This window comes from Rhinoraja longicauda, chromosome 3 (assembly GCF_053455715.1).
Source record: "Rhinoraja longicauda isolate Sanriku21f chromosome 3, sRhiLon1.1, whole genome shotgun sequence".
Lineage (NCBI taxonomy): Eukaryota > Metazoa > Chordata > Chondrichthyes > Rajiformes > Arhynchobatidae > Rhinoraja > Rhinoraja longicauda.
This window is the reverse complement of record NC_135955.1, coordinates 29,620,042-29,645,600: the sequence shown is the minus strand read 5'-3', so window position 1 is coordinate 29,645,600 and position 25,559 is coordinate 29,620,042. Positions and strand designations below refer to the sequence as shown.

General features: G+C 42.8%; 1 protein-coding gene across 1 annotated transcript in view; it reads right to left on the bottom strand.

Annotated features, from left to right (window-relative positions):
- unc45b (unc-45 myosin chaperone B) overlaps positions 1-25,559 on the bottom strand; it is a 56,331-nt gene that overhangs the window by 12,118 nt on the left and 18,654 nt on the right. Inside the window, exons 9-15 of the mRNA XM_078396897.1 lie at positions 18,845-19,145; positions 12,569-12,663; positions 10,107-10,248; positions 8,523-8,663; positions 5,238-5,365; positions 3,146-3,212; positions 413-526 (exon numbers count right to left, since the gene is read on the bottom strand). Of these exons, the coding sequence (XP_078253023.1) occupies positions 413-526; positions 3,146-3,212; positions 5,238-5,365; positions 8,523-8,663; positions 10,107-10,248; positions 12,569-12,663; positions 18,845-19,145 (988 nt within the window). The remainder of the gene's footprint in view (positions 1-412; positions 527-3,145; positions 3,213-5,237; positions 5,366-8,522; positions 8,664-10,106; positions 10,249-12,568; positions 12,664-18,844; positions 19,146-25,559) is intronic.

Below are 25,559 nucleotides of genomic sequence, written 5' to 3'. Positions count from 1 at the left end.
CGGAGCTTCTTCCCACAGGCCATCAGGACTGTCAACTTTTATAACCCCAGAGACTAAATTTTTGTCGACACTAATAGTAACTTATTAACTTTATTTATATGCTGTAACTGTAATTCTTTTTTGTGCACAACCCGCAGGCATTGCCACTTTCATTTCACTGCACATCGTGTATGTGTATGTGACAAATAAATCTGACTTGACTTGATGTGTGACTTACTCTCACAATCTTGTAACTCTGAGGTGGTGGTGGCAGATAAAGACCTAGCTCCGAGTGATTAGGTCAGAAGTAACCAGAATGCCTGAAACCACCTCCCGTCCCCCCCACCCTCTCTCTCCATTAACAAAGCAACTCATTTATATCTGACAAATTTCCATTGAATCACTTCTGGTTGCCTGGTAAATTTCCACTTACCCTTTGACCAGGGAAAGCTATTTCTGGGTCAGAGATGGCAGCGATCTTAGCAAGAGCATGGGAGGCCCTGATTTTGCCAACGTCGGTACCATGGAGGGCAAGTGGCAACAGAAACTAAAGTGAAGAAATAAGAGAAAGGTTGTATCAAAATGATGGCCTCAACATTTAACATTGACGCTCGGCCCAAAACCCTCCTTTTTCACAAATACTTTGAATAGTTATTCTCAATTATCCGAGTATAACACTTGATTGTTGCCGTCATCATTTGTGAGCCTGTTCCACAGCTTGCATTCCTGTAACATCAACGATAAACATGACAGGAGCATTTGTACGAGGTCCTAACATTGAGCCACTAATGGTGATATTAGGATGTGAGGCGAAACGTTGAATCAAAGGGGCACATTTTTAGCCTGTGGGGGAAGAAAACGAGCTAGAAAGGTTTAGGGAAGAAGTTCCAGACACTGAAGACGCAGTCACCAAAAATGGAGTTATTGGAACTGGAGCTGGTCAAGTGGCCAGCATTGGAAGGATTCAGGCATGTTGGAAACTTGTAGGGTGGGAGGTGGTTGCAGAGTTAGGGAGGGTGAGACAGTATAGGATTTCACCAGGATGAGAATTTTAAACCACTGAATGATGGCACGTATTGAGACATTAGCAGGATACCTGAGTGAGATGTAACATTTTGAACAAATCTGTCACCTTTTAGAACAACGTTGCTCTATTTTAAAAAATCCTTTCATTCATTGCATGTCTGCTTATAATACTTTGAGAAAAAAGTTGAGTAAATTTAAGGGGAGGTTAGGGGGAGATTTAATTGAGATGTATAACATCATATAAGATCTGAATAGAGCACAGAGCAAGGATCTACGGACTAGAATAGTCAATAACTAAAATTCTTAGGAGTAAGTTAATCAGTGGAAGGTTAGAGGGCTTAGGTATGACAGTGCATGGAGAGGAGGTGTTACAGTGGTGGGGGAGGAGTGGTTGGAATGTTGGGCTGGGGAAACAAAACAACTCAGTCTCCACACTTAAAATTGGTGAGCTGTAACCCATAGGTTGAGAAATGGCATTAGGTCAGATAGTGTATCTGTGGCCAGCATAGACCAATGTGACCAGAATAGGCTGGATCGCCTGCTCCAGTGCCACAGACAGCTTTACTTGTATGCAAATTTCAGAAGTTCATTACTTATTAAAGCTCTCTAGATGAAAAAATATACATGAGACTTCTATTGATGTGCGCACTTAATGGATATTAATGTAAATTAATGTAAAATGTATCTGCATATATTCCAGTTACCATTGAATTAATTTCGAAAGGTCATTTATTCAGCGCTAGAGATACACCTACATTCAAATCTGTTTCTTCCCTCAATATGAATGCAACAAAAACGTCATGCTCTCATGTGTTCACTATTGTTAATAACCATTCTTCATAAATCCAGTGAATTGCACCACAACTCTGCAATGGCACAAAGTCACATTAATAAATGCCACATTGCCACAAGGACGGCACAGTGGTAGAGTTGCTTCCTTGCAGCATCAGAAACCCCGGTTCGATCCTGACTCCGGGTGCTGTCTGTACAGAGTTTGTACGTTCTTCCTGTGACCGCGTGGGTTTTCCCCGGGTGTTCTGGTTTCCTCCCACATTCCAAAGATATACAGGTTTGTAGCTTAATTGGCTTTGGTAAGTTGTTAAATTGTCCTTAGTGTGCACAGATTAGTGTACGGGGTTATCACAAAATGCTGGAGCAACTCAGCAGGTCAGGCAGCATCTAGGAGAGAAGGAATGGGTGACGTTTCGGGTCGAGACCCTTCTTCAGACTGGTGATCGTCGGTTAGCTCGGTCACATTAAGCACTGAGTGAAGAGGATATTATTATTAACAGGAGTGGTTAGGCAGACTCGAACATTGAATACTCGCTGGAATTTAGAAGATTGAGGGGGGATCTTATAGAAACTTACAAAATTCTTAAGGGGTTGGACAGGGTAGATGCAGGAAGATTGTTCCCGATGTTGGGGAAGTCCAGAACAAGGGGTCACAGTTTAAGGATAAGGGGGAAGTCTTTTAGGACTGTGATGAGAAAGTTTTTTTTCACACAGAGAGTGGTGAATCTGTGGAATTCTCTGCCACAGAAGGTAGTTGAGGCCAGTTCATTGGCTATATTTAAGAGGGAGTTAGATGTGGCCCTTGTGGCTAAAGTGACCAGGGGGTATGGAGAGAAGGCAGGGACAGGATACTGAGTTGGATGATCAGCCATGATCATATTGAATTGCGGTGCAGGCTCGAAGAGCCGAATGGCCTACTCCTGCACCTATTTTCTATGTTTCTATGTTTCTATGAACATCTTCAACACAATGCCCTGAGGGTTGACCTTTGAAAGATTAGAAAGATTGCGAAAGGGGAGATGCAGAGTAGCTGTTTCTACTTGAGAAGGATACAAAACCAGGGCCTATCACTTAAAAATAAAACAACCACTAATAAATTCAATAACAAAATCAGGAGGAAATATCTTTACCCGAAGAGCAGCAGCAATGTGGAACTCACTTCCACAGGGAGTGGCTGAAATAACTAGAAGAGATGCATTGAAGGACACCTGGATCAACAGCAAAGGGACAGATATGGTGATAGGGAGGATCAATAGGGGTGGGAGGAGGCTATTCACTGGGCAAACACTGGCACAAACCAGATGTCCCTAGCCTGTGCTGCATGCTCAGTGCGACTCTATATAAATACCTTTCCACCACCTTGTGCCACAATTTTGCCCCGATCTCTGACATCTTCGACCAAAGCAAGGAACACTCTAACGTCAAGAGGAAAAGGAGATTTAGTTCCATGTTAACAATACACGACACTTGGTTTCTAAGAACAGAAAATGTTACTTGCACAGCAGAGCTATTTAAGCCACTGTCTCACGGAGGCTGCGACTCAGGTTCAATCCTGACCCCTGATGCTGTCCGTGTGGGGATGACACACTTCCCTATGACCACGTGAGATACTTCTGGGTACTCTGGTTTGCTCCCGTATCTCAAAGATGTGCAGGTTGGTAAGTTAATTGGCCACTGAAAATTTCCTGAGAGGAGTTTAATGAGATTGTGGGAAAATCGAGGAACTGCCATTGCTGGTTTCACTGAAGATAGACACAAAAGGCTAGAGTAACTCAGTGGGTTTTTTCTCCAGAGATGCTGCCTGAGATACTCCAGCATTTTGTGCCTATATTTGGGGTTAATGTTAATGTTGATTAGTGTAAGTGGGTGGTTGATGATCGGCGTGAAATCATTGGGTCAAAGGGCCATTGTCTCTATGACTCCATGACTATAATAATATCAGGCTTTGATCAAGTCCACTTTGCAGAAATCGTGTAATAATGTGATACATGACAATAGTTCTGCACAGCCCATGGAATCCAGGTGGACATCCCAATGACGTATAGTTGTAGGTGCCAACTAATGGAAGAGACTTATTGTTAAATGTGTTGGGATCTGGCCATTCCTAAAGGTGCATTATTGCCTCTCCATAATTGTGCTTGATCTGATGTCATGTATGTAGGTTAGTCTGGCTGACAATGGCAAATTCCCCCTCTTTGAAGGACATGCATGATTCATATCAGTAATCCAGAAATTTTGTGATCTTAATTATGAATACTTGTATACACTGGAATTTAGAAGGATGAGAGGGGATCTTATCGAAACGTATAAGATTATTAAGGGATTGGACACTTTAGAGGCAGGAAACATGTTCCCAATGTTAGGGGAGTCCAGAACAAGGGGCCACAGTTTAAGAATAAAGGGTAGGCCATTTAGAATGGAGATGACGAAAAACTTTTTCAGTCAGAGAGTTGTGAATCTGTGGAATTCTCTGCCTCAGAAGGCAGTGGAGGCCAATTCTCTGAATGCATTCAAGAGAGAGCTAGATAGAGCTCTTAAGGATAGCTGTGTCAGGGGGTATGGGGAGAAGGCAGGAACGGGGTACTTTTTGAGAATGATCAGCCATGATCACATTGAATGGCGGTGCTGGCTCGAAGGGCCGAATGGCCTACTCCTGCACCTATTGTCTATTGTCTATGAAGGACTAACATCGTTTAATTTAACTTCAATTGATTAAAGTGAATTTAGTTTGCACAGCTGACAGAGTGAGATTATTAACCCAGACATCTGAGTTACTGGCCAGTAATTCACCACTGTACCATCACCACACCCATCTCAGACAGGCAGGGAAATGATTACCCCCACTTTGTCCTGGTAAATATTTATCCCCTCGCCAATATTTCAGTGTGCCAAAATGCTGCAAAAGGAATTTTAAAATTATAAGTCTTGGGTAACAGAATATTTTAGTCAGCTTTGGGAATGCTACTTGCACTTTGGTGTGGTGTTGTATTGAAAGTTCTTCTCAACCTACTTCCCACTGTGGACCATGTGCGTATATCCCAGTCTGGCACATCTCACAGTCACACTCACACACATGCTCACACTCACACACACTCACTCACACTCACACTCACACTCACACTCACACTCACACTCACACTCACACTCACACTCACACTCACACTCACACTCACACATCACAAACCCTTCAGCTCCACTTGTCCATGACAACGAATCCACTCCATGTCGATTAAATGAACATAGATGCGGGAGACTGCTGATTGGGATGGGAACAACACATTGAGAACCGTTTCTTTTTCGCATTCGTGTCGTGGCATGGTTCAATGTTAGCGATCTGTCAGAATGTTGTACATCACTGCAGTTCCAGTGAGCATAAGTTAGCGTGCCACTATCGAGTGTGCTGCATGGTCAGAGGTGCAGTGTGTCCCATGGGAGTTTACCGTGCCATAAGCTCCTTGGTCTGGTCTGTCAAGATTGCACTGTCCGCCTTCAGCATGACAGCAAGAGCAGAGACAACGCCGGCCTTGATCAAACGCTTCACCCGCTGCATCACAAAGTCTTTTTTATCCTGCGAGAGCAAGAATCATATGGTCATGAAGTTATACAACAAGGAAACTGGCCCTTCGGCCCAACTCGTACATGCCAATCAAGATGCATATCTACGTTCATCCCATTTGCCCTCGTTTGACTATCTATCTATCTATCTATCTATCTATCTATCTATCTATCTATCTATCTATCTATCTATCTATCTATCTATCTATCTATCTATCTATCTATCTATCTATCTATCTATCTATCTATCTATCTATCTATCTATCTATCTATCTATCCTACTAAAACTCAGATCTTATATATCCGTATGTATCTATATATGTATTTCTGTGATTTTACCAAAACGGTAAAACATAGCGCCACAATTTGTGCGCCACCTTAATCACCACTCTCGCGGCGACTCTTTATAACAAGTTTTATTTAAATCGGTTGTATATTTTTTAAGATACAAACATTTTAAAGTTCAAAAATCTCATCTCTAAACACATTTTTCCAAGGGCTGCTGTGCGTATGACGTCACGCATGGACTCTCGTCACTCGCACAAGCAAGATGGACTCCGTTAGCGGAGCCGCCCACCCGCAATCAGGGGCTCCCCTCTCCTCCCTCCCCTCGCTTCTCTCCTCTCTCCCCTCGCTTCTCTCTCCCCTCTCCCCTCGCTTCTCTCTCCCCACTCCTCTCTCCCCACTCCTCTCGCCCCTCTCCCCCACAACCACCACGAGTAATCCCAGCTCAGCTAGGTCACATCCGCTGCCCGCTGCCCGACTCCAGTAGTCCGCCGCTCCGGGAGAGCAAGAGTGGGGGGGACGGGGAGGGTGGGAGGAGGAGAGAGTGGGGGTGGGAGGGAGAGTGCGACTGGGGAGGGGAACAGCGGGGGTGGGGGGAGGCAGTATCTGCACATGCGCAGTTTGGAGAGGGTTTCTGGGCCTGGTGGCAGCGCGCCCAGAAAGAATGAAGAGACGGAATTTGAACTATCTTGTGTCACAAAGGGAACTCAACGGGTCCACAGGGAGGGTTGCCGCGCCCGGCGGTGGCGCGCCTGCACAGCAGCGCCGGGAGGACCGGCACCCGTCCCGGCATGCCCCGTGCCTGACTTTCCTTCCGTGCTGCAGCGCGATGGCAGAGAGAAGGTCAAAGAAGATGGCCGCCGGCAGGACGAACATGGGGCAGCGCCTTGTGGCCGCTCTCCTGCTGCTGGCCACCTAAGGCTGGGGTGAGTCACTCCCTCTCCCCTTTCCTCTCGCCCCTCGCCTGCCTCCGCTGTCACAACGGGGACCCAAGGGTCCCTCTAAGCCTTCCCTATGCAACTACAATAATCTAAATTTATCTTGCTTCCTGCAAGACCCAGGGCTGCATGCTGCTTGTCTAACCCAAGCCTCAAGTTCACCCCCACCTCCCCCCCGCCATCCACCAAGCCCCCACCCCACTTCCACCCCCCCCGTTCGATCCCAGCATCTGCACGCCTCCAATTTACTTCATGGGCTCGATCCCCCAACTATCCATTTGAGGTAGCTCAGCCTTATGTAACAGACCCAGACTCCCTGCCCTTGAAAAACCCCAAGGGTAATTTATCAGCCATAAACGAAAAGCTGAAATCTAATTAGTGAATTAAAATAAAATTAATTAAAAAAATTAACACAATTAAGGAAATGATAAATAACATTTAATTTATGTAATGTAAACTAATTATTCGTATTGATATTAAGTAAAGTAAGGGAGAAACAAAATCACTTACTTTCTCTTTTCTATCTTGTTCAGAAGAATAAAGTTAAGTTTCCAGATATAAAGTGTACCTGGCTCAGCAGCTCAGAGGGACCTGTAACTGTCCTCGATTCAGAAGTGTGTGTGGCATAGGAGGAGGTCAATTGTATTAGCATAGATTTCCAGTGTATTCTGCACTTTCTGCTGCTATAGGGGCACAGTCTGACTCATGAGGATCTCTGTATCAGTCTCTGTATCGGTCTCGATCCGAAACATCACCCATTCCTTCTCTCCAGAGATGCTGCCTGACCCGCTGAGTTACTCCAGCATTTTGTGTCTTCTGTATCAGATAATCCCTTCCCAATCACCAGTAAATGTGACCATCTTTGAAGCCTTTGCAGAGGTGTGTGTGTGTGTGTGTGTGTGTGTGTGTGTGTGTGTGTGTGTGTGTGTGTGTGTGTGTGTGTGTGTGTGTGTGTGTGTGTGTGTGTGTGTGTGTGTGTGTGTGTGTGTGTGTGTGTGTGTGTGTGTGTGTGTGTGTGTGTGTGTGTGTGTGTGTGTGTGTGTGTGTGTGTGTGATCATGTGAACCGTTAGTGTCAAAACAAATCAGTTGTGTCTATCAGGCTCTATAGCTCTTTCTCTCCCTTGGAAAAACTCTAAATTCCAGCCTGAACTACTCGATACCAAAGGAGAGCTTATGACTGAGATGAGGATCCATGGTCTGTGTGCCTCTTCAACTGAATGTAAAAATTCCACATCAACTAATTAAATAATTCTTTCTCACGTCCTGTCCAGTATTTATCCTTCAGCTAATGCCATAAAATAAAGCGGAATAGAATTTGACTCTAGGCCACTGACACTAAATATGCACAACACACAAATTGCATTATAACCCACTGTCAAGCCTAAATTGATCATCTGCAAGCTAGTGACCAAGTAACAATTTCTCCATCAATTTCTCACTCTGTTCGTGGAATCATATTTGACTGTCACTTAAATACAATCTTTCGAATGCTCACTAATAGCAACTCTCTATTGGGATTTGAATATCTTCATTTACATATTGTCATCTCTTTGTCTGTAACCTCCTCCAGTTCTACAACTTTCCAGAATCTATATATTTTTTCTAATTCTGGACAACAATTATTTTAATTGTTCCATCATTGGTCTGCATGCCTTCAGCTCTGGCAACCCTAATCTCCGGAATTCCTTCCTAAACTTCCCTGCTTCTCCATACCTCCATTTCCCTTTAAGACAATCCGTAAAACTGACCTCTCAGGCCAAGCTTTTGATTATCTGCTTTAATATCTGTTTATGTAGTCTATCTTATATTTTCTTTGATAACACTCCCACAAAACATGTTGTGATATTTTACTCTTATAAATGCCTTTCATAAAGTTCTGTTTTAAAGCATTTTGGTCCATCTTCAGAATGTGACAGCTACTTTTGGAATGCAAAATTATTTTTTACCTTTGGATGATCTTCAGGGACATGTTGCTTTGACAACTTTGCCAATTCAACTAGCTCTGGTATCCTTTCTTTTACATCATAACTGTTTGTGCAGTTCACCAGGACTGATGCCACAGCATAAAGGATTGTCTTGTCAGCTGACTAACAGAGAGAAATAACCAATATTAGGACAATGCTCTATTAATAGAAATCCTCTTTTAATTCCGCGTACTTCCATATGAGGAAGAACAAAAAAATAATGTAATGGATTTAAGAATAGGAAGAGATTGCTTCACTAGTTTAGTTTCTTGTCACGTGTACCGAGGTACAGTGAAAAGCTTTTTGTTGTGTGCTAACCAGTCAGCGGAAAGACAATATATGATTACAATCGATCCATTTATAGTGTGCAGATACATGATAAGGGAATAACGTTTAGTGCAAGGTAAAGCCAGCAAAGTGCAATCAAGGATAGTCCGAGGGTCATTAAAGAGGTAGAAAGTTGTTCAACAACGCTCTTTGGTTGGGGTAGGATGATTCACTTGCCTGATAACAGCTGGGGAGAAACTAAATGAACAAGTATGGAAAAAATTATTAAGCATTGAGTTGCTCTTTTTAACAAATTTCAACAATAAATGTTGAATTTGATAGTTATTAGTTCTAAAGGTGCATTCAGACGTTGGTCTGATGACCACAAGATTGTTGACATTTTTCCATGATTTCTTACTTAACCAAGTGGCCTGTGTGCATACAAGTGAACAAGTAGTAATGTAGTTTCTATGTTCCACCATGCCATTTTATCAACATGCAAGATAATGTCATGTTTCACAGACAAAACAATTATTTACATCAGTTCAACCAGATGAATAAACCTTTGGCTTGACTTCCCAATCGTGAAACATTTACTGTTCACCATCACCACTCTATGAAATTGACAGTGAATTCAGGATTCTACAAATGAATAACTGAAGGCATAGATCCTGAAGTTCCTATCAGCAATTCTACCCTTTTCCTTTATCTCTACTGCTGTGAAGGCTTCTCCCATACGATCAAGGGAAAATCAATCCAACATGGCATTTAAGCAATTTATAAAATGTCTCACAGTAAAATAAACTAAAAATATTCTGCTCTATGATGTTTAAGTGAGTTGGTATTGACGTGCTTACCTCAGCAACAACTGGCCCACAGCAAATGATTTTATGCATATAAATGATGGTTTATTCAGCTAGATCAACCGATATAACATTGACATAGCTGAAAAGTTGACATTTGCTGCATTACAGCCATTATACAGCTATTATTTATGCTTGGAACTCAAAAACGTTTCAATGAAAGCAATGGATTGTGTTAGTGGAGAGGCTATAAACAGAGTCAACATTTCAAGTTTTTTACCTTTTATGAGAATGGGAAGAAATTGCAGATCGAAGTAGATTGCCCTGAAACACTAACCCTTTTTTCTCTCTCCATGGATGCTCTCTTTCATGCTGAGAATTCCTGCAATTTCTATGTTATTTTCGTTTTACTTATTGAAGAATATATTTTTCTGTTATATGGAAAGGGTTTAGCTCTCTATGGTGGACGGAACTTGAGCCCAATAAGACTACGTACCTGTGATAAGTCAAACATTGCCTGCATCGCTGGCTCATCCTGAACAAAGTCGTCTTTCACATCAGCATCCAGAGTCAGGTATGCCATGCCCTCAATTGCCCACTTTCTAGTGCGGGAGTCAATGTTCTGGTTGCATAGCCACCTAAAAAATAACAATCAATTTGTTTACTTGACACAACATTGCTTTCCATTCACATTATTCCACTTTCATTGAGCTTGGTTTGGTGACCGATATCGACACATCAAACACAATCAGGGTGGCATAGCAGCGCAGCTTGGAGAACTGCCAGCTCACAGTGCCAAATCCGGATTCTATTCCTATCTGCAATGTTGTCTGTATGGAGTTTGCCCATTCTCCCTGTGACCACATGGGGGAATTTCCTCGGAAAAAAATGGGTAGGTTGTATGATAATTGGTCACTGTAAATTGCCCCTTGGGTGTGTGTTTGGGTGGTACGGGGGTAGGGGGTGAAGTGTGGGGAGAATAAAATGGGCTAGGGGAGAGTTAGTGTAAAAATGGGAGCTTGATAGTCAGGGCCCGTTTCCATGAAATGACAGTCATTGGAAAACCAAGCACTGAACTTGGTGAAGGGAGTTACTGTTGTAGATGTCAAGTTTATAGATGTGTGATGAATATCAGAATTATTCACATTGCATTTCCCAGGACATTCCAAAACACTTTTCAAACAATTGGTGACATGCCGTTCACTGCAGTAATAAAGGAAACATACAAAGTCTCATAACCTCAATGATATAATTTTTGAGTGGAGAATTATTTTAGGTTAATTTTAAGGTCAAACACTAGGATGCACCCAATAGATTCTCAGTATAACTGGAATTTAGAAGGATGAGGGGGGATCTTATTGAAACATATAAGATAATTAGGGGATTGGACACATTAGAGGCAGGAAACATGTTCCCAATGTTGGGGGAGTCCAGAACAAGGGGCCACAGTTTAAGAATAAGGGGTAGGCCATTTAGAACGGAGATGAGGAAGAACTTTTTCAGTCAGAGAGTGGTGAAGGTGTGGAATTCTCTGCCTCAGAAGGCAGTGGAGGCCAGTTCGTTGGATGCTTTCAAGAGAGAGCTGGATAGAGCTCTTAAGGATAGCGGAGTGAGGGGGTATGGGGAGAAGGCAGGAACGGGGTACTGATTGAGAGTGATCAGCCATGATCGCATTGAATGGCGGTGCTGGCTCGAAGGGCTGAATGCCCTACTCCTGCACCTATTGTCTATTGTCTATTGTCTATAAAGTTTCATCTGAAAGACAGCACTTCCAACTCTTTAGTTTTTCACACAATGTTAACTTAGATAAAGTGTTTAAATCTCTAGATAGGAGCTTGAACTTCCCGTCTTTACCCTCTTCGCCAATTTTGAGAGTCATGAACGAGGTGTTCCCTGCCCATTAATTTGTTCTGAAGAACTAATATCTATCTATCTTCATACTACACCTTATTATGATCATGTTAGGATATAGATGGTTAAACCCTGAAAATAATTAAGATCTATTGTTATTCATGAATTTCTATATTACCTCATCAACTAATTTTCAATGTTTTATACACTAAGTAGTTTTTCTTTTCTTTTGAAATATTTGGACAATTGATAACATTCTTTTAAAACTTTATTTTCAAGAAATGTAAGATATTAAAAAAATGATTTTTCGAAAAGAATCCCAGACTATTTTTAACAAATCTCTCTTTGCAAGCCTTGCTGTTCATCAGTAAATTGATAGTCTGGTAGACAATATATCACTAAATGTGGAGTTAATAAAAACTACCATGTGATGGCATGATAAACTATGGAAAGTATTTCCTTATCTATAGTGGTTCCTGGTTTGGACGAGTCTTCAAATTCAAAACTCGCTTCCTTCTTTTCAAGTATCTTGATGGCCCTGTCTCTCTCTCTCTCTTCAGTGTTTTTCCAGCCCTACCATCCTCCAAATTCCCAGCAAACCCCTGATTCTGCTCTCTAAATAGGTCATTTGAATATCACTGTACCTTAATTGGTACATGTGACAATAAAAGACCTTTGAAACGTTTAAATCATTCCTAAATTTCAACCCTCCCCTTTTGGCAGATGTGGCTTCAGCTTCTAAGGCCCTTTCTAAACACTTGCGCCTCTTTCTCCTCTTTGAAGTGGTTCCTGAAAAAAAGCTATCACCTGGACAAGCTATGGTTTATCTGCCATCATCAGTAGCTTGGTTTCAGCTTTGTCTCTTATTCACACCTGTTTGCTATACGTCTGTGAATTGTTCTTGCTCAACTTACTTTCTGAGAAGACAAAGTACTGGAATAATTCAGCAGGCTGGAAGACATGCAATCAATCTGAAGAAGGGTGTCGACCTGAAATGTTGCTTGTCCATGTCCTCCAGAGATGCTGTCTGACCCATTGAGTTATTCCAATACTTTGTATTCTCCCCCAGATTCCAGCATCTGTAGTTCCTTGCATCTCCATACTTACTTTCTACATTGTTTTGCCAGCTTCTCGGTGGATCCTTCAGAGAACTGCTTCAGAGCGTAATCTGTACCCCCAGCCGATCCAAGCTTGCATAGGCCCTTGGAGAGGACAGACAGAACTTCATTTAAACAGTATTTCTTCATAATGGCATCTACAATTTGCCTTCCATTGTTAAAGTAACACAAGGAGAGAGAACAAAATTAATTAGGTCACAGACCTGAAACATTAACTCCATTTCTCCCTCCACAGATTCAGACTGACCTAAGCCTTCAACATTTTCTGCATTTTATTTAGTACAATATGCTTTACAATGAAATAGCCACTTTTTTTAATGGATTCCACCACACAATGATAGAAGCAGTAGGCAAAGGGGTGCCGGTCTGTAAGTTAATTAGCTTCTGTAAGTTGTCCCTCGGGTTTAGGATAGAACTAATGTATGAGTGATTGTGGTCGGCAAGGACTCGGTGGGCCAAAGGGCCTGTTGCCATGCAGTATCACGAAAAACTGAAACTAATATGGTTCTTGAGACAACCTGCACAACCCTAATCCTTCGTTGGCAATGGAATACTATGGCCACCTCTTGCACTACCATGGACTCGTTTTCCAATTGTATTTTGCACTAACATCTTTTTTATATACTTTCTTTTTCTTTTCACTGTCCTGTGAAGTTTCTGTAAAATGTATGTTTCATTTATGGTTCTGTGCAATGTCTTCGTGTCTGTACGCTGCCACATACAAGGTTTTCATCGTAACTGGATTTTCCTGTAATTATACGTAAGACAATAAATTCAACTTGACTTGACAAGAGGATAATAAAAATGCAAGGTTGTGGATCATGCCCAACAAGTTTGGCTGTGCTAATGGGGAGAGAAAAAGTGAATTGATTTCACAAATAACAGGAGGTATTTGTGAAATCAATTCAGGTACAGCACAAATAGCCAGTTCTGTTACATACAGAGAAAGTGAGTTACCATAAGTTGAAATCAATATTGACTCAAGAAAGCTACATGTTCAAACTGAAGATAAGTTGTTGCTCCTTAAGCTTACACTGGGCCTTGTTATAACAGTGCAAGAGGCCACCGAGTGTAGATCCGATGCATCAGTGAGATGGAGAGTTCAAGTAGCTTAGGGACACCCCTGTGGAATGAACACAGCCGTCGTACCATCTGCATCTGATCAATTCAATGTAAGGAGATAGCATTATAAGCATTGAACGTAATAAACTACATTGAATGAAGTGCAAGTGAATTACTGCTTTACCTGGAAAGAGTGTTTGTTTTTTGAGTCACTGGATAGTTGGAAGGGAGAAGGTGAGAGGACAAGTGTTGTATCACCAGCAATTACATAGGGAAGGGGCATGAGAAGGTTGATGGATAGTCAGGATGAAAAAGTGCAGCAGGAAGTCACAACGGGAACAGATCCTCTGAATCAGTAAATGAGAGGGGAGGGGAAAATGTGTCTGATGGTGGAATACTGTTGGTGATGAAGGAGATTGCAAATGTAGAGGTTGGCGGAATGGATATATTGCAGCACCTGCATTTTGTTTTATTTCTATGGGCCATTTCTTATCCCTCAGTTCTACTTAATTATAAAATATGATTTGTGTAGTACAGGAGTGCTTTAAATGGTTTATAAAGAAGCACGTAATGCAAAGAACCAAAAATAATACGGAAGTAATGATGAGATTGTCAGAATTTATTAGGTTGAACCTCAAAAGTCATTCAAGGCGATTCTGCAATTAGAATTGCAGTTCTGTGCCTTCTTCAGTAATTTGTCTATGATTTTACATCGTAACACTAGAATAGCTGAAGAGGACAGAAAAGTCATGGTTAATTTACAGAGCACATCTTTTGCAATATCTGTGTTGATGACATTGTAAAGGAACATTTGTTCGGCCTGTCCCTTAGGGGTTCAACAAGGAAAAACATAACTGGCACATTTTTCACTTCAAGAGCTGGTGTTTCAGATGAATATCATTCTATTTAATCCCAGGGCAATGTAGAGAATATTTTGGCATCAATCTTCAAAATCCCTCCACAATTGGGAACCATTACTGAATTCTGGAATTTCCTCCTTAAACATCACCACTTCATCCCTCTTTTCTATTTTCAAGACAAATTTATGAACCGTCTCTTTGGGAAGATATTAATTAGCTGTTCCAATATCTATTAATGTGACTTGATGTCAAATTTTGACTGGTAATGTCACTGAAAGACATTGGGACATTTTGCTATATTTAAGCCTATGCAATTTTTTTGTGGCGATGTTATAATGAAGTTTGACTAACCCAGTCCAAAATAAATTGAACCTGAAATCATTCTTCCACGCAAGGCAAAACTGGAGTAGCGCTTTTGCCCATTCGGTAATCATGTTGGGAATGGTGCTGTTTAAAAAAGGAAATTCAATTAGATAATATTCTTTAATATCCTTCAGAGGGGAATCGGTGCAACTTGATAAGTGCACCTGAAAATGAGGTTACCACAAGAAAATTATCATTTTTATTAATGACTCACTCTGCGAATAGCCCAAATTTAAATGACTGAAAACATATTGGAACTATCTGCTGAGGAAATCATATCTCGGTAACTGGTGAGGTGGTGGCGCCGATGATGGCTGCCATGGTGTAATGCTCCTTGCTGTTTTGTGTGTGTTTGGTCGTTTGTGTCGTCTGTGAAAATCCCACAAAGATCACTTTCATGAGAGAGGTACTCATCAACATCAGATATTCGGCACCTCCAAACATTGTTCCGGATTTCTCCCACTCGCTGGATTATTTGGACATACTTGTCGGCGGGGCTGTGGCTGTGCTCAAGGTCTTGAGACGGAGGAGGACCCGTGGGAAGGGCTCTGGAGCACTCGCCCGACTCCGGCGACGAGGATTACCCACACCAGTCCTGAGTATATTCCTTGCAAATCTATGTTCTCTCAACAACAATGTGGACGAACTGCAACTCCTGTTGCCAAACAAACAAGGACTTCTCTCGAGGCACTGCCCTGTGCTTCACCGAGACCTGGCTGTGTGAGTGGACCCTGGACAATGCGCTGCAACTGGCTGGCTTTCAACTACACAGAGCGAATGCAGCGGGGAAATCAAGCAGCGGTGGAATATGCTTCTATACGAACCAATGCGCAGCAACATCACGGCACTGTCTAACTTCTGTTCTCCTAATCTGGAATCTTTTTTTATAATTTGCAAACCCTTTTATTCTCCGAGGAAATTTACCTCTTTTATTCTCGCTGGAGTTTACATCCCCCTCCCCAAGCCTGCGTATGTGAGGCGCAAACGCAACTCGCTGACCAGGTAATGAGAGTAGAGAGTGACTTCCCGAACTCCATGGTCATTGTTTTGAGAGCTTCCAAAACACAGACATCATGTTACCTGCCCCACTAGACGGGAGAGAACACGTGATCATTGTTATACTACAATTAAGAACGCATATCGCTCTGTTCCCCGTGCGGCCCTGGGACTCTCTGATCATTGTTTAGTTCACCTTATTCCGACCTACAGGCAGAATCTAAAATCTGCTAAACCTGTGGTCAGAACAACGAAAAAGTGGACAAGCGAGGGCATTGAAAACCTCCAGTCCTGCTTTGACTGCACTGATTGGAATGTGTTCAGGGAAGCAACCACAAGCCTCGATGAATATACAGACACTGTGGCATCATATGTCAGCTTTTGTGAGGACAGTGCGTTCCCACTAGGACCCAAATCAGGTTCAACAACGACAAGCCTTGGTTTACAGCAGAACTCAGACAGCTCCACCAGTCTAAAGATGAGGCCTACAGGAGCGAGGATGCAGACCTCTACAGGCAGGCCAAGTACAAGCTGAGAAGTGGAATCAGAGCTGCCAAGGAAAGATACTCTGAGAAGTTGAGGAGCAAGTTCTCAGCTAATGACTCTACTTCAGTGTGGAAGGGCTTTTGGACAATCGTCCAAGGACCTGAACGTGTTTTACTGCAGGTTTGATAGACAGAAACATAACCCCAGTACCCCCTCCCTCCCTCCCCTACCCACTCCTTCCCAATCATCACTTCACACCTACTTACATCCTGACTCCAGTCTGCAAAGACTGGGCCCTCATACACTACCCACTCCCTCCTTCCTGCCCGACATCAGTCTGGCCACTTCTCCATCACTAACAATAGAAATTGTGGAGGTGGAAAAGCTACTCAGGAGACAGAAAAGCTGGAAATCTCCAGGAGCGGACAATGTTTCCCCCTCTACACTCAAGCTCTGTGCCGAACAACTGGCATCAGTCTACACAGACATTTTCAAACAGTCCCTGCAAACCTGCACTGTCCCTGCCTGCTTCAAAGCCTCCTCTATTGTTCCTGTACCCAAAAAGCCAAGGATTACTGGTCTTAATGACTACAGGCCTGTCACACTGCCCTCTGTAATCATGAAGACCCTTGAAAGACGTGCTGGCCCGTCTGAAAAATATCACAAACCCCCTGCTGGACCCCCTGCAGTTTGCATAATGGGCCAATAGATCAGTGGATGACACTGTCAACCTGGGCCTGAACTTCATCCTCCAGCATCTAGACCGCCAGGGGACCTATACAAGGATTTTGTTTGTGGATTTTAGCTCTGCATTGAACACCATTGTGCCAGAGCTACTACCCTCCAAACTCTCCCAGTTGACCGTGACTGAACCCCTCTGTCAGTGGATCATCAACTTCCTGACAGACAGGAAGCAGCATGTGAGGCTGGGAAAGCACATCTCGGACCCACTGACCCTCAGCATAGGAGCACCGCAAGGCTGCGTACTCTCCCCTCTACTTTACTCTCTACACCAACGACTGCACCTCCACGGACTCATCTGTCAAGTTTCTCAAGTTTGTGGATGACGTAACCCTGATTGGACTGATCCAGGATGGGGAGGAATCTGCCTACAGACAGGAAGTGACACAGCTGGCGTCCTGGTAACAACCTGGAGCTCAATGCTCTTAAGACAGTGGAACTAATTGTAGGCTTTCAAAGAGCTCCCCCTCTCCTCCCCCCACTCACCATCAACAACACCACAGTCACATCTGTGGAGTCATTTAAGTTCCTTGGAACCATCATCTCCAGGGACCTTAAACAGGAGACCACCATTGACTCCACAGTCAAAAAGGCCCAACAGAGAATGTACTTCCAGTGGCAGCTGAAAAAACACAATCTGCAACAGGCAATGATGGTCCAGTTTTATACTGCCATCATAGAGTTTGTCCTCACTTTCTCAATCATGCTCTGGTTTGGCTCAGCCACCAAGCATGACATCCGGAGGCTGCAGTGCGTCGTTCGATCAGCTGAGAAGTTTGTTGGCTGCAACCTTCCCCCATCGACGAACTGTGCACTGCAAGGGCCAGGAGGTGAGCGGGCAAGATCATCTCTGACCCCTCTCACCCTGACCACAAACTCTTTGAAGCACATCCCTCTGGGAGACGACTCCGGACTGTCAAAGCCACTACAGCCAGACATAAAAACAGCTTTTTTTCCATGAGCAGTAGCTCTACTCAACAGCCAAAGGTCTGTAGCCTCCTTGTGCTCTGGTATTTTATTTCATTCATCACATGTTTAAATTAAAATGTTTTATTTTTAATTGTCTACTGTATGTTGTGTTGTTACTTGTGAGCAAAGCATCAAGGCAAATTCCTTATATGTATACATACTTGGCTAATCAAATGTATTCAATTCAATTCAAAAAATTATTCAATTCAAAATATCATTATAATCAACGGCTTTCAAAACATACCTATTAATACCCTTGTACTTAAACATACCAACAATTTTTTTAATTTCCTCGGAGTTTTGAAGTCGTGCATTTAGCATGCATTAATTAGCACTTGGCTCTGGTTAATTCAATTGGGTGCCAGTCGTGGCTGAGTGAGTTGGGCTGTGTTTTAGCATGATCTTCAAGTCAATACACAGTACTGTGTGACCTTGACTTACACTAGATGTAATCTACAGTTATAATGCTATCATTTCTGTTATTGTTGAGACCAATTACAGTGGGGAAAAATGTTAAGGGCAGTAGGATAGAGTGAGTTTAGTTTTACTTTAGAGATACTGGGTGGAAACAGGCCCTTCGGCCCACTGAGTTCACGCTGACCACCTGTGCACTAGTCCTAAATGCTAGGGGCAATTTACAGTGGTCCAATTAACCTACAAACCAGCAATTATTTGGGATGTGGGAGGAAACTGGAGAACCTGGAGGAAAGCCACACGGTATGGAAGACTAAATGGAAGCACTTACCCACTGCCTATAATGTTAGCAAAAACACTTGAATACAACTCACCACCAAGGCTCTGATCTTGATCTTCTCATTGGTTGACTTCTTATACATGTCCTTCATTAAGCTGATTCCATTGGTGATAATGAAACCTGCTCTACTGGCTTTGCTAGCTGCATGGATGATGGCCTCCAATGTCACCATTTGGTCAATCTCTCTCTCCGAAGCACACAATGCAATCATCATCTCCATCACCCCTTGCAAAGCCAGAATGCTGTTACCAACATCATAAGGTCCCTGAAGGAGTGCGGACACACACTGGATTGCATGCAGGTTTTTCTCCATGTTCTTAGGATCAAACTTGCTCCTGCAGCGTCATGATGAAGATAAATAAAAACATTAGTGTTCTTTTCCTCCTTGTCACTGCACAGCCCTTATCCTCCATAAACTCAAGCTCAGCCAAAATACTGCTGCTCAATTTTGAATCCCCACCAATCATCTATCATCCATTAGTCCAGCACAATATGACTTTCAAAGTCATAGAGACAGCACGGAAATAGGCCCTTCAGCCCACAAGGTCCTCACTGATCATCAAGTGTCTATTGATACGAATTCTAAACAAATCCCATTTAAATCTCCCCCACCTTCTCATCAACTCCTCCTGAGATTCTAACATTAATCTACACACTAGCAGCAACTAACAGTGTCCAGTTCATCTTCTGACCCTTTAGTCGTTAGACTTGAGAGATACAGCACAGCCCACCAAATTCGCACCGACCAACGATCATCCTGTACACTAACATTATCCTACACACGAAGGACAATTTAAAACTCACCAATGCCAATTAACCTACAAACCTGTGCGTTTGGAATGTGGAAGAAAACCGTAGAAAACCCACGCAGTCACAGGGAAAACCTACAAACTCCATACGTACAGCACAGGTAGTCGGGATCAAAGCCGGGTCTCTGGCGCTGTAAGGCAGCAACTCTACCACTGCGCCTCTGTGCCGCCCATATGGCTTCAGGATGTGCAAAGATTCTGCAACACCAGAAGAAACCCCCACAGTTTGATGGCTCTCTCCTTCCAAAAAACTTGACATTCTGTCAGCTCCAATCTCACACCCATCCCCAATTCCATTTAGAAATAGAATCATAGAAAAATAGTTGCAGGACTAGGCCATTCGGCCCTTCGAGCCAGCACCGCCATTCAATATGATCAAGGCTGGACATCTAAAATCAGTACCACGTTCCTGCTTTTTCTCCATATCCCTTGATTCTTTTAGCCCTCAGAGCTAAATCTAACTCTCTCTTGAAGTTACCCTGCTTTTGATGAACTCTGTAATTCTCTCTCAAAGCATCTCCTTCATTACAAAACACCTTTAAATTTCTCTCTTTGGTAGTCTCTAAAGATCGCTTTATGGTAGGCTCAGTGCCAAATGTTGCTTGATCGTCCCCCTGTGATGCATTAAAAATATTTAAATAGTTTTAATGTGCATTATTGTTTTTCGTGAAGTTTAATGCAGTTACTTCCATTGTTCTAGCTATCCAAATGAATGAAGAGCAGCCTCAATTCAAATTCAGACTCCAGGCAAGCATGGATCATCAGTCCAGGTCATATCCAAATTGATCAGCTCCACTTCTATTTTGCAAATCATATTAATCTGGCCAACATCGATCCTGAACTTCATCTTAGTAAAGGGCCTGTCCCACTTAGGCGATTTTAAGGCGACTGTCGATGACTAGGCTGTCGCCGACAGTTCGCCAGGGTGTCGCGGGCATGATCATGAGGAGTCTTCAAAGAATCGTAGTGGATCTCGGCTCGTCGCTGTGAAATCCAGTATGAAATCTCTCGGCGACAGCTGGCTTGTCACCAGGTATCGTTGCTTATTGCGGGCGCTGTCACATGCTGTCCCCAGGTTTGCTAGGTTCTCTTAGATGCATTTAGAAGCACGTAATATTAAATTAAGTAAAGTCATTTGAAGATACCATAAAATACTTGTGTTTAACCAATTTATTTACCATCAGGACATTTGACAGGTAGATTGGAGGCGACTGTTTGACGGTCAGGTAAGCGTGGGAATTTTCGCGATGTTTATGGCCATCAGCGATTACATTTAAAGTAGGCTCCCAACCCAGATATGCAACCCAGAAAGCAGATATGCATCTCCCGTACATTTTCAAAGAATGCCCACACACTTTTCACAAAAATCCATTTAACCACTTTTTAAATTAAATTTCTTAATACTGCTATTAGTAAACTGGAAGTCAATCCAGTTTATGCCTTGTTACCGTGAAGCTTGCTTTTCAAGTAACCCGGGCAAGATGTTATATTTCAAAACTCTCAAGTAATTACCGATTTGTCAGTGATTTCAGCGAAAATTAGGACGACGGAGAAGCATTGACAGCGTGGGAATTTCGCGATGTTTCCGAAGACGGTGTAATCTCGACCTGACTCGGCATTGTCGTGGTCATTGTCGTAGGGTAAAAGAAAATTGTGGCGATCTGCTACGACTTTGACAGTCACCGGCAGTCGCCTAAAAAATCGCCTAAGTGGGACAGGCCCTTAAGTCTCATCTTGTTTTTTTACATTTTCTGGCCCAATATTGAAAAATCATTGGAAATGCAGGTTAAAATGTAACTTTGACATTAATAATTGAAGTTCAGACAAGAGTTACAACTGTGGCTCAGTGGATTGCAAACCTACATCCATGTTATAGATTTGTGGGCTCACATCCACCATCCACGCTGGAATCTCAAGCACAAGAAAGCAAACTCAATGCTAGCATTTATTCCAAGAGGGCTTGTATACAAAAACAGGCATGTAATGTTGAGGCTCTATAAGGTGCTGGTCAGGCCGCATTTGGAATATTGTCAGCAATTTTGGGCACCATATCTGAGGAAGGATGTGCTGGCACTGGAGAGGGTGCACTGCACTGTGGCACTGCAGAGAATGATCCCAGGAATGAGTAAGTTAACCTATGATGAGCATTTGTCAACACTGGGCCTACACTCGCTGGAGTTTAGAAGAATGAGGGGGGAACCTCATTGAAACATACAGAATAGTGAAAGGCTTGGATAGAGTGGATGTGGAGAGGATGTTTCCACTTGTGGGGGAGTCTAGGGCTAGAGGTCATAGCCTCAGAACTAGAGAACATTCTTTTAGGAAGGAGATGAGGAGAAATTTCTTTAGTCAGAGTGTGGTGCATCTGTGGAATTCTTTGCCACAGAAGGCTGTGGAGGCCAAGTCAGTGGATATTTTTAAGGCAGAGATAGATAGATTCTTGATTAGTACAGGTGTCAGAGGTTATGGGAAGAAGGCAGGAGAATAGGGTTAGGACGGAGAGATAGGGCCATGATTGAATGGTGGAGTAGAATTGATGGGCTGAATGGCCTAATTCTACTCCTATTCCTTATGACCTTATGACAAAATCCAGGTTTGCGTGGTATTGAGAGTGCTGCACTGTCACTGGTGCTGCCTTTTGTACAAGACTTTAAATTCAAGTCTGTCTGCTCTTTTAGGTAGGCACAAGGAGTTCCCTTGGCACTGTTCCCAAAGAAACCAGGGAAGTTCTCACGTATCCTAGTCAACACTATATAGGGCAGCATGGTGGTGCTTAGTTTGGGTTGCTGCCTTACAGCGTCAGACATCCGTGTTCAATATGGGTGCTGTCTGTATGGAGTTTGTACATTCTCCCCGTGACCTATGTGGGTTTTCTCTGGGTGCTCCAGTTGCCTCCCACACTCCAAACATAAGCTTGTAAGCTAATTGGCTTGGTAAAATTGTAAGTTGTCCTTAGTGTGTGTAGGATGGTGTTAGTGTTTGGGATTTGCTGGTCGGCACAGATTCAGTGGGGCAAAGGGCCTGTTTCCACGGAGTATCTCTAAACTAAAGTAAACGAAATATCCCTCATTGAATAACACAAAGTTAGATAAGCTGGCAATGATCAACTTGTGCTCATATGACTTGTGAAGGGAGGAGCTGCCGATGCTGGTTTAAACCAAAGATAGACACAAAAAGCTGGAGTAACTCAGCGGGACGGGCAGCATCTCAGGAGAGAAAGAATGGGTGACGTTTCGGGTTGAGACCCTTCCTCAGATGACTTGGATGTCTACAAGTGTTATGTTACTACAATTCAAAAGTACTTCAATGGTGGCAAAGCACTTCAATGTTGTAAGAACAGCACGTATATTTTTAATCAGTACCCTACATCAGCGATTAGTAATTCAATCAATCCAACCCTAAACAAAATGCTGTAATATGAGCACTAGTTATACTTTCTCATGCTGGCATCATGGAAAAAGATTGTTGCTGGTCTGTTGTGTTCCATTGTAGTAAGAGGTCACTTTTTGTTTGGTTAGCGAGGTGTTTTTAACAAATAGTCTGCTGAGTTCAAGATAAGCTGATTACTGCAACAACACTTCTATATTTTTCAACTGTAAATTAAATATAAATAATATAACACTCCCTTTCTGGTGCAAACTCTTTCTAGTGTAAGAGTGTAAGAGACCATGTAAATTCCAATCACTGGCTGTATCATAAGGCATTCTCTTAACTTTCATCTCCTCCCATCAGTGCAAGAAGAATGTATTACTTTATCCTTGATGACAGTATATCCCACCACCGGTGGAAGAGGACTCAGTCAAATTCCTACTAAATTAGAAATATTCTACAATCGTGCTCATAATCTAAATCAGGCAAATCATCAGCCATACAACTGTGACTATACTTCCAAATCTATTGAGTTGGAAGGACCCGCAGGTGCTGGTTTACACCAAGCCAAATGTGTTTATTGGTAAAAGTTTCATCCTGAGATTGTAAAAGCCATTCTCCTTCATGAAAAGTCAAGCTTCTTCATTCTACCTTTCGCTAATTTTGTAAACCTACTGCTCTCTAGTATGGTTATATTGATTTCAAACTTTGTAGCCTGAATAATTTTACAGTATTCTTTTCTCTTATTTGCATTTCTGCAAGAAGGAAGTACATGCGATGGAAATATTCTTATGAGTTAGATATTCTGCATATGAATCAATAAATAATTTCTGAGGTTATATGACGTTATTTCTCTTTAATTGCCTTAGTTTCCCTAATAAACAGATCACTTCATCAACAGCTTATCCCCTCTGCAATCCTGAGCTCACCCCGTCAGAGATGTTCACTTTGTCCTAACCATCCTTCCCTCCCCACCCCCTCTCTGCAACTTCAAGTTATACTGTTTCCTCTCTCAAAAAAACTCAGGACAGGCAGCATCTGTGGAGGGAAATGGACAGACATGGTTTCCGATCAGGATCCTTCCTCAGACTGATAGAAATCAGGGGGGAAAAACTGGAAAGGAAAGGTGGATAGCGGGACAAAGCCAGGAAAGTGATAGGTGGATATGGGCAAGGGGGAGGAGGGGTAATTGGCAGATGGGTGCAGTAAGTGACAAAGGCTAAAGGTGAAAAGAAGATTCAGAACAGGAAAGGAGAGGAGTGAAATGTAAAACGGGATGGGGGAATATGAATAGAAGCGGACAGGGAAGAGAGGAAAGAAGGAAGGAAAAAAGGGAAACATGGGAGATGAACAATGGGAGATGAGCTTACAAAGGAAGGGAAAGGAGGAGGGTGATTGAGGTGACGGGAGATCGTGAAAGAACTGTTGTGCACCAGGGTGAGGGGTGGCAAGGAAAGAGAGGAGGGATATGGGGGAGTATTACTTAAAATTGTAGCCACTATAGTAATTAGGAAGCTTTACACACAGTAGCTTCCCACAAATGCTAATGGTGAAAATGAGCAGAGAATCTGCTTTAGTGATAGAAACATAGAAACATAGAAAATAGGTGCAGGAGTAGGCCATTCGGCCCTTCGAGCCTGCACCGCCATTCAATATGATCATGGCTGATCATCCAGCTCAGTAACCTGTACCACCTGCCTTCTCTCCATACCACCTGATCCCTTTAGCCACAAGGGCCACATCTAACTCCCTCTTAAATATAGCCAATGAACTGGCCTCAACTACCTTCTGTGGCAGAGAATTCCACAGACTCACCACTCTCTGTGTGAAGAAATGTTTTCTCATCTCGGTCCTAAAAGACTTCCCCCTTATCCTTAAGCTGTGACCCCTGGTTCTGGACTTCCCCAACATCGGGAACAATCTTCCCGCATCTAGCCTCTCCAACCCCTTAAGAAGTTTACATGTTTCTATAAGATCCCCCCTCAGTCTTCTAAATTCCAGCGAGTATAAGCCTAGTCTACCCAGTCTTTCTTCATATGAAAGTCCTGCCATCCCATGACTTTATTGATGTCCAATAAAGGATAAATATTGGTCAAAACGCCAGAAAAATCCCTTTGATATTCTTCATAACAGTCCCTTAGACTTAGGAAAGATGCCATTAAGCTGTAGAGAATGCAGAGAAGATTTACAAGGATGTTGCCAGGACTCGAGGGCCTGAGTTATAGAGAGAGGTTGGGCAGCCCAGGACTTTATTCCTTGGAGCGCAGGAGACTGAGGGATGATCTTATAGAAGTGTTTCAAATCATAAGGGGCATAGGTAGGATTAATGCACGCAGTCTTCATATAAAATCATTAAGGGAAGAAATTGGGAAACGAGACATAGTTTTTTTTCGCAGGTTAAGGGAACATGACGGCATAGGTTGAAGGTGAGAGGGGAAAGATTTAACAGGAATCTGAAAGACAACTGTTTCACACAGAGAGTGATTTGAATATGGAACAAACTGACAGAGGAAGTAGTTGGGGCAAATACAATAACAGCATTTAAAGACATTTAGAGAGGTGCATGAATCG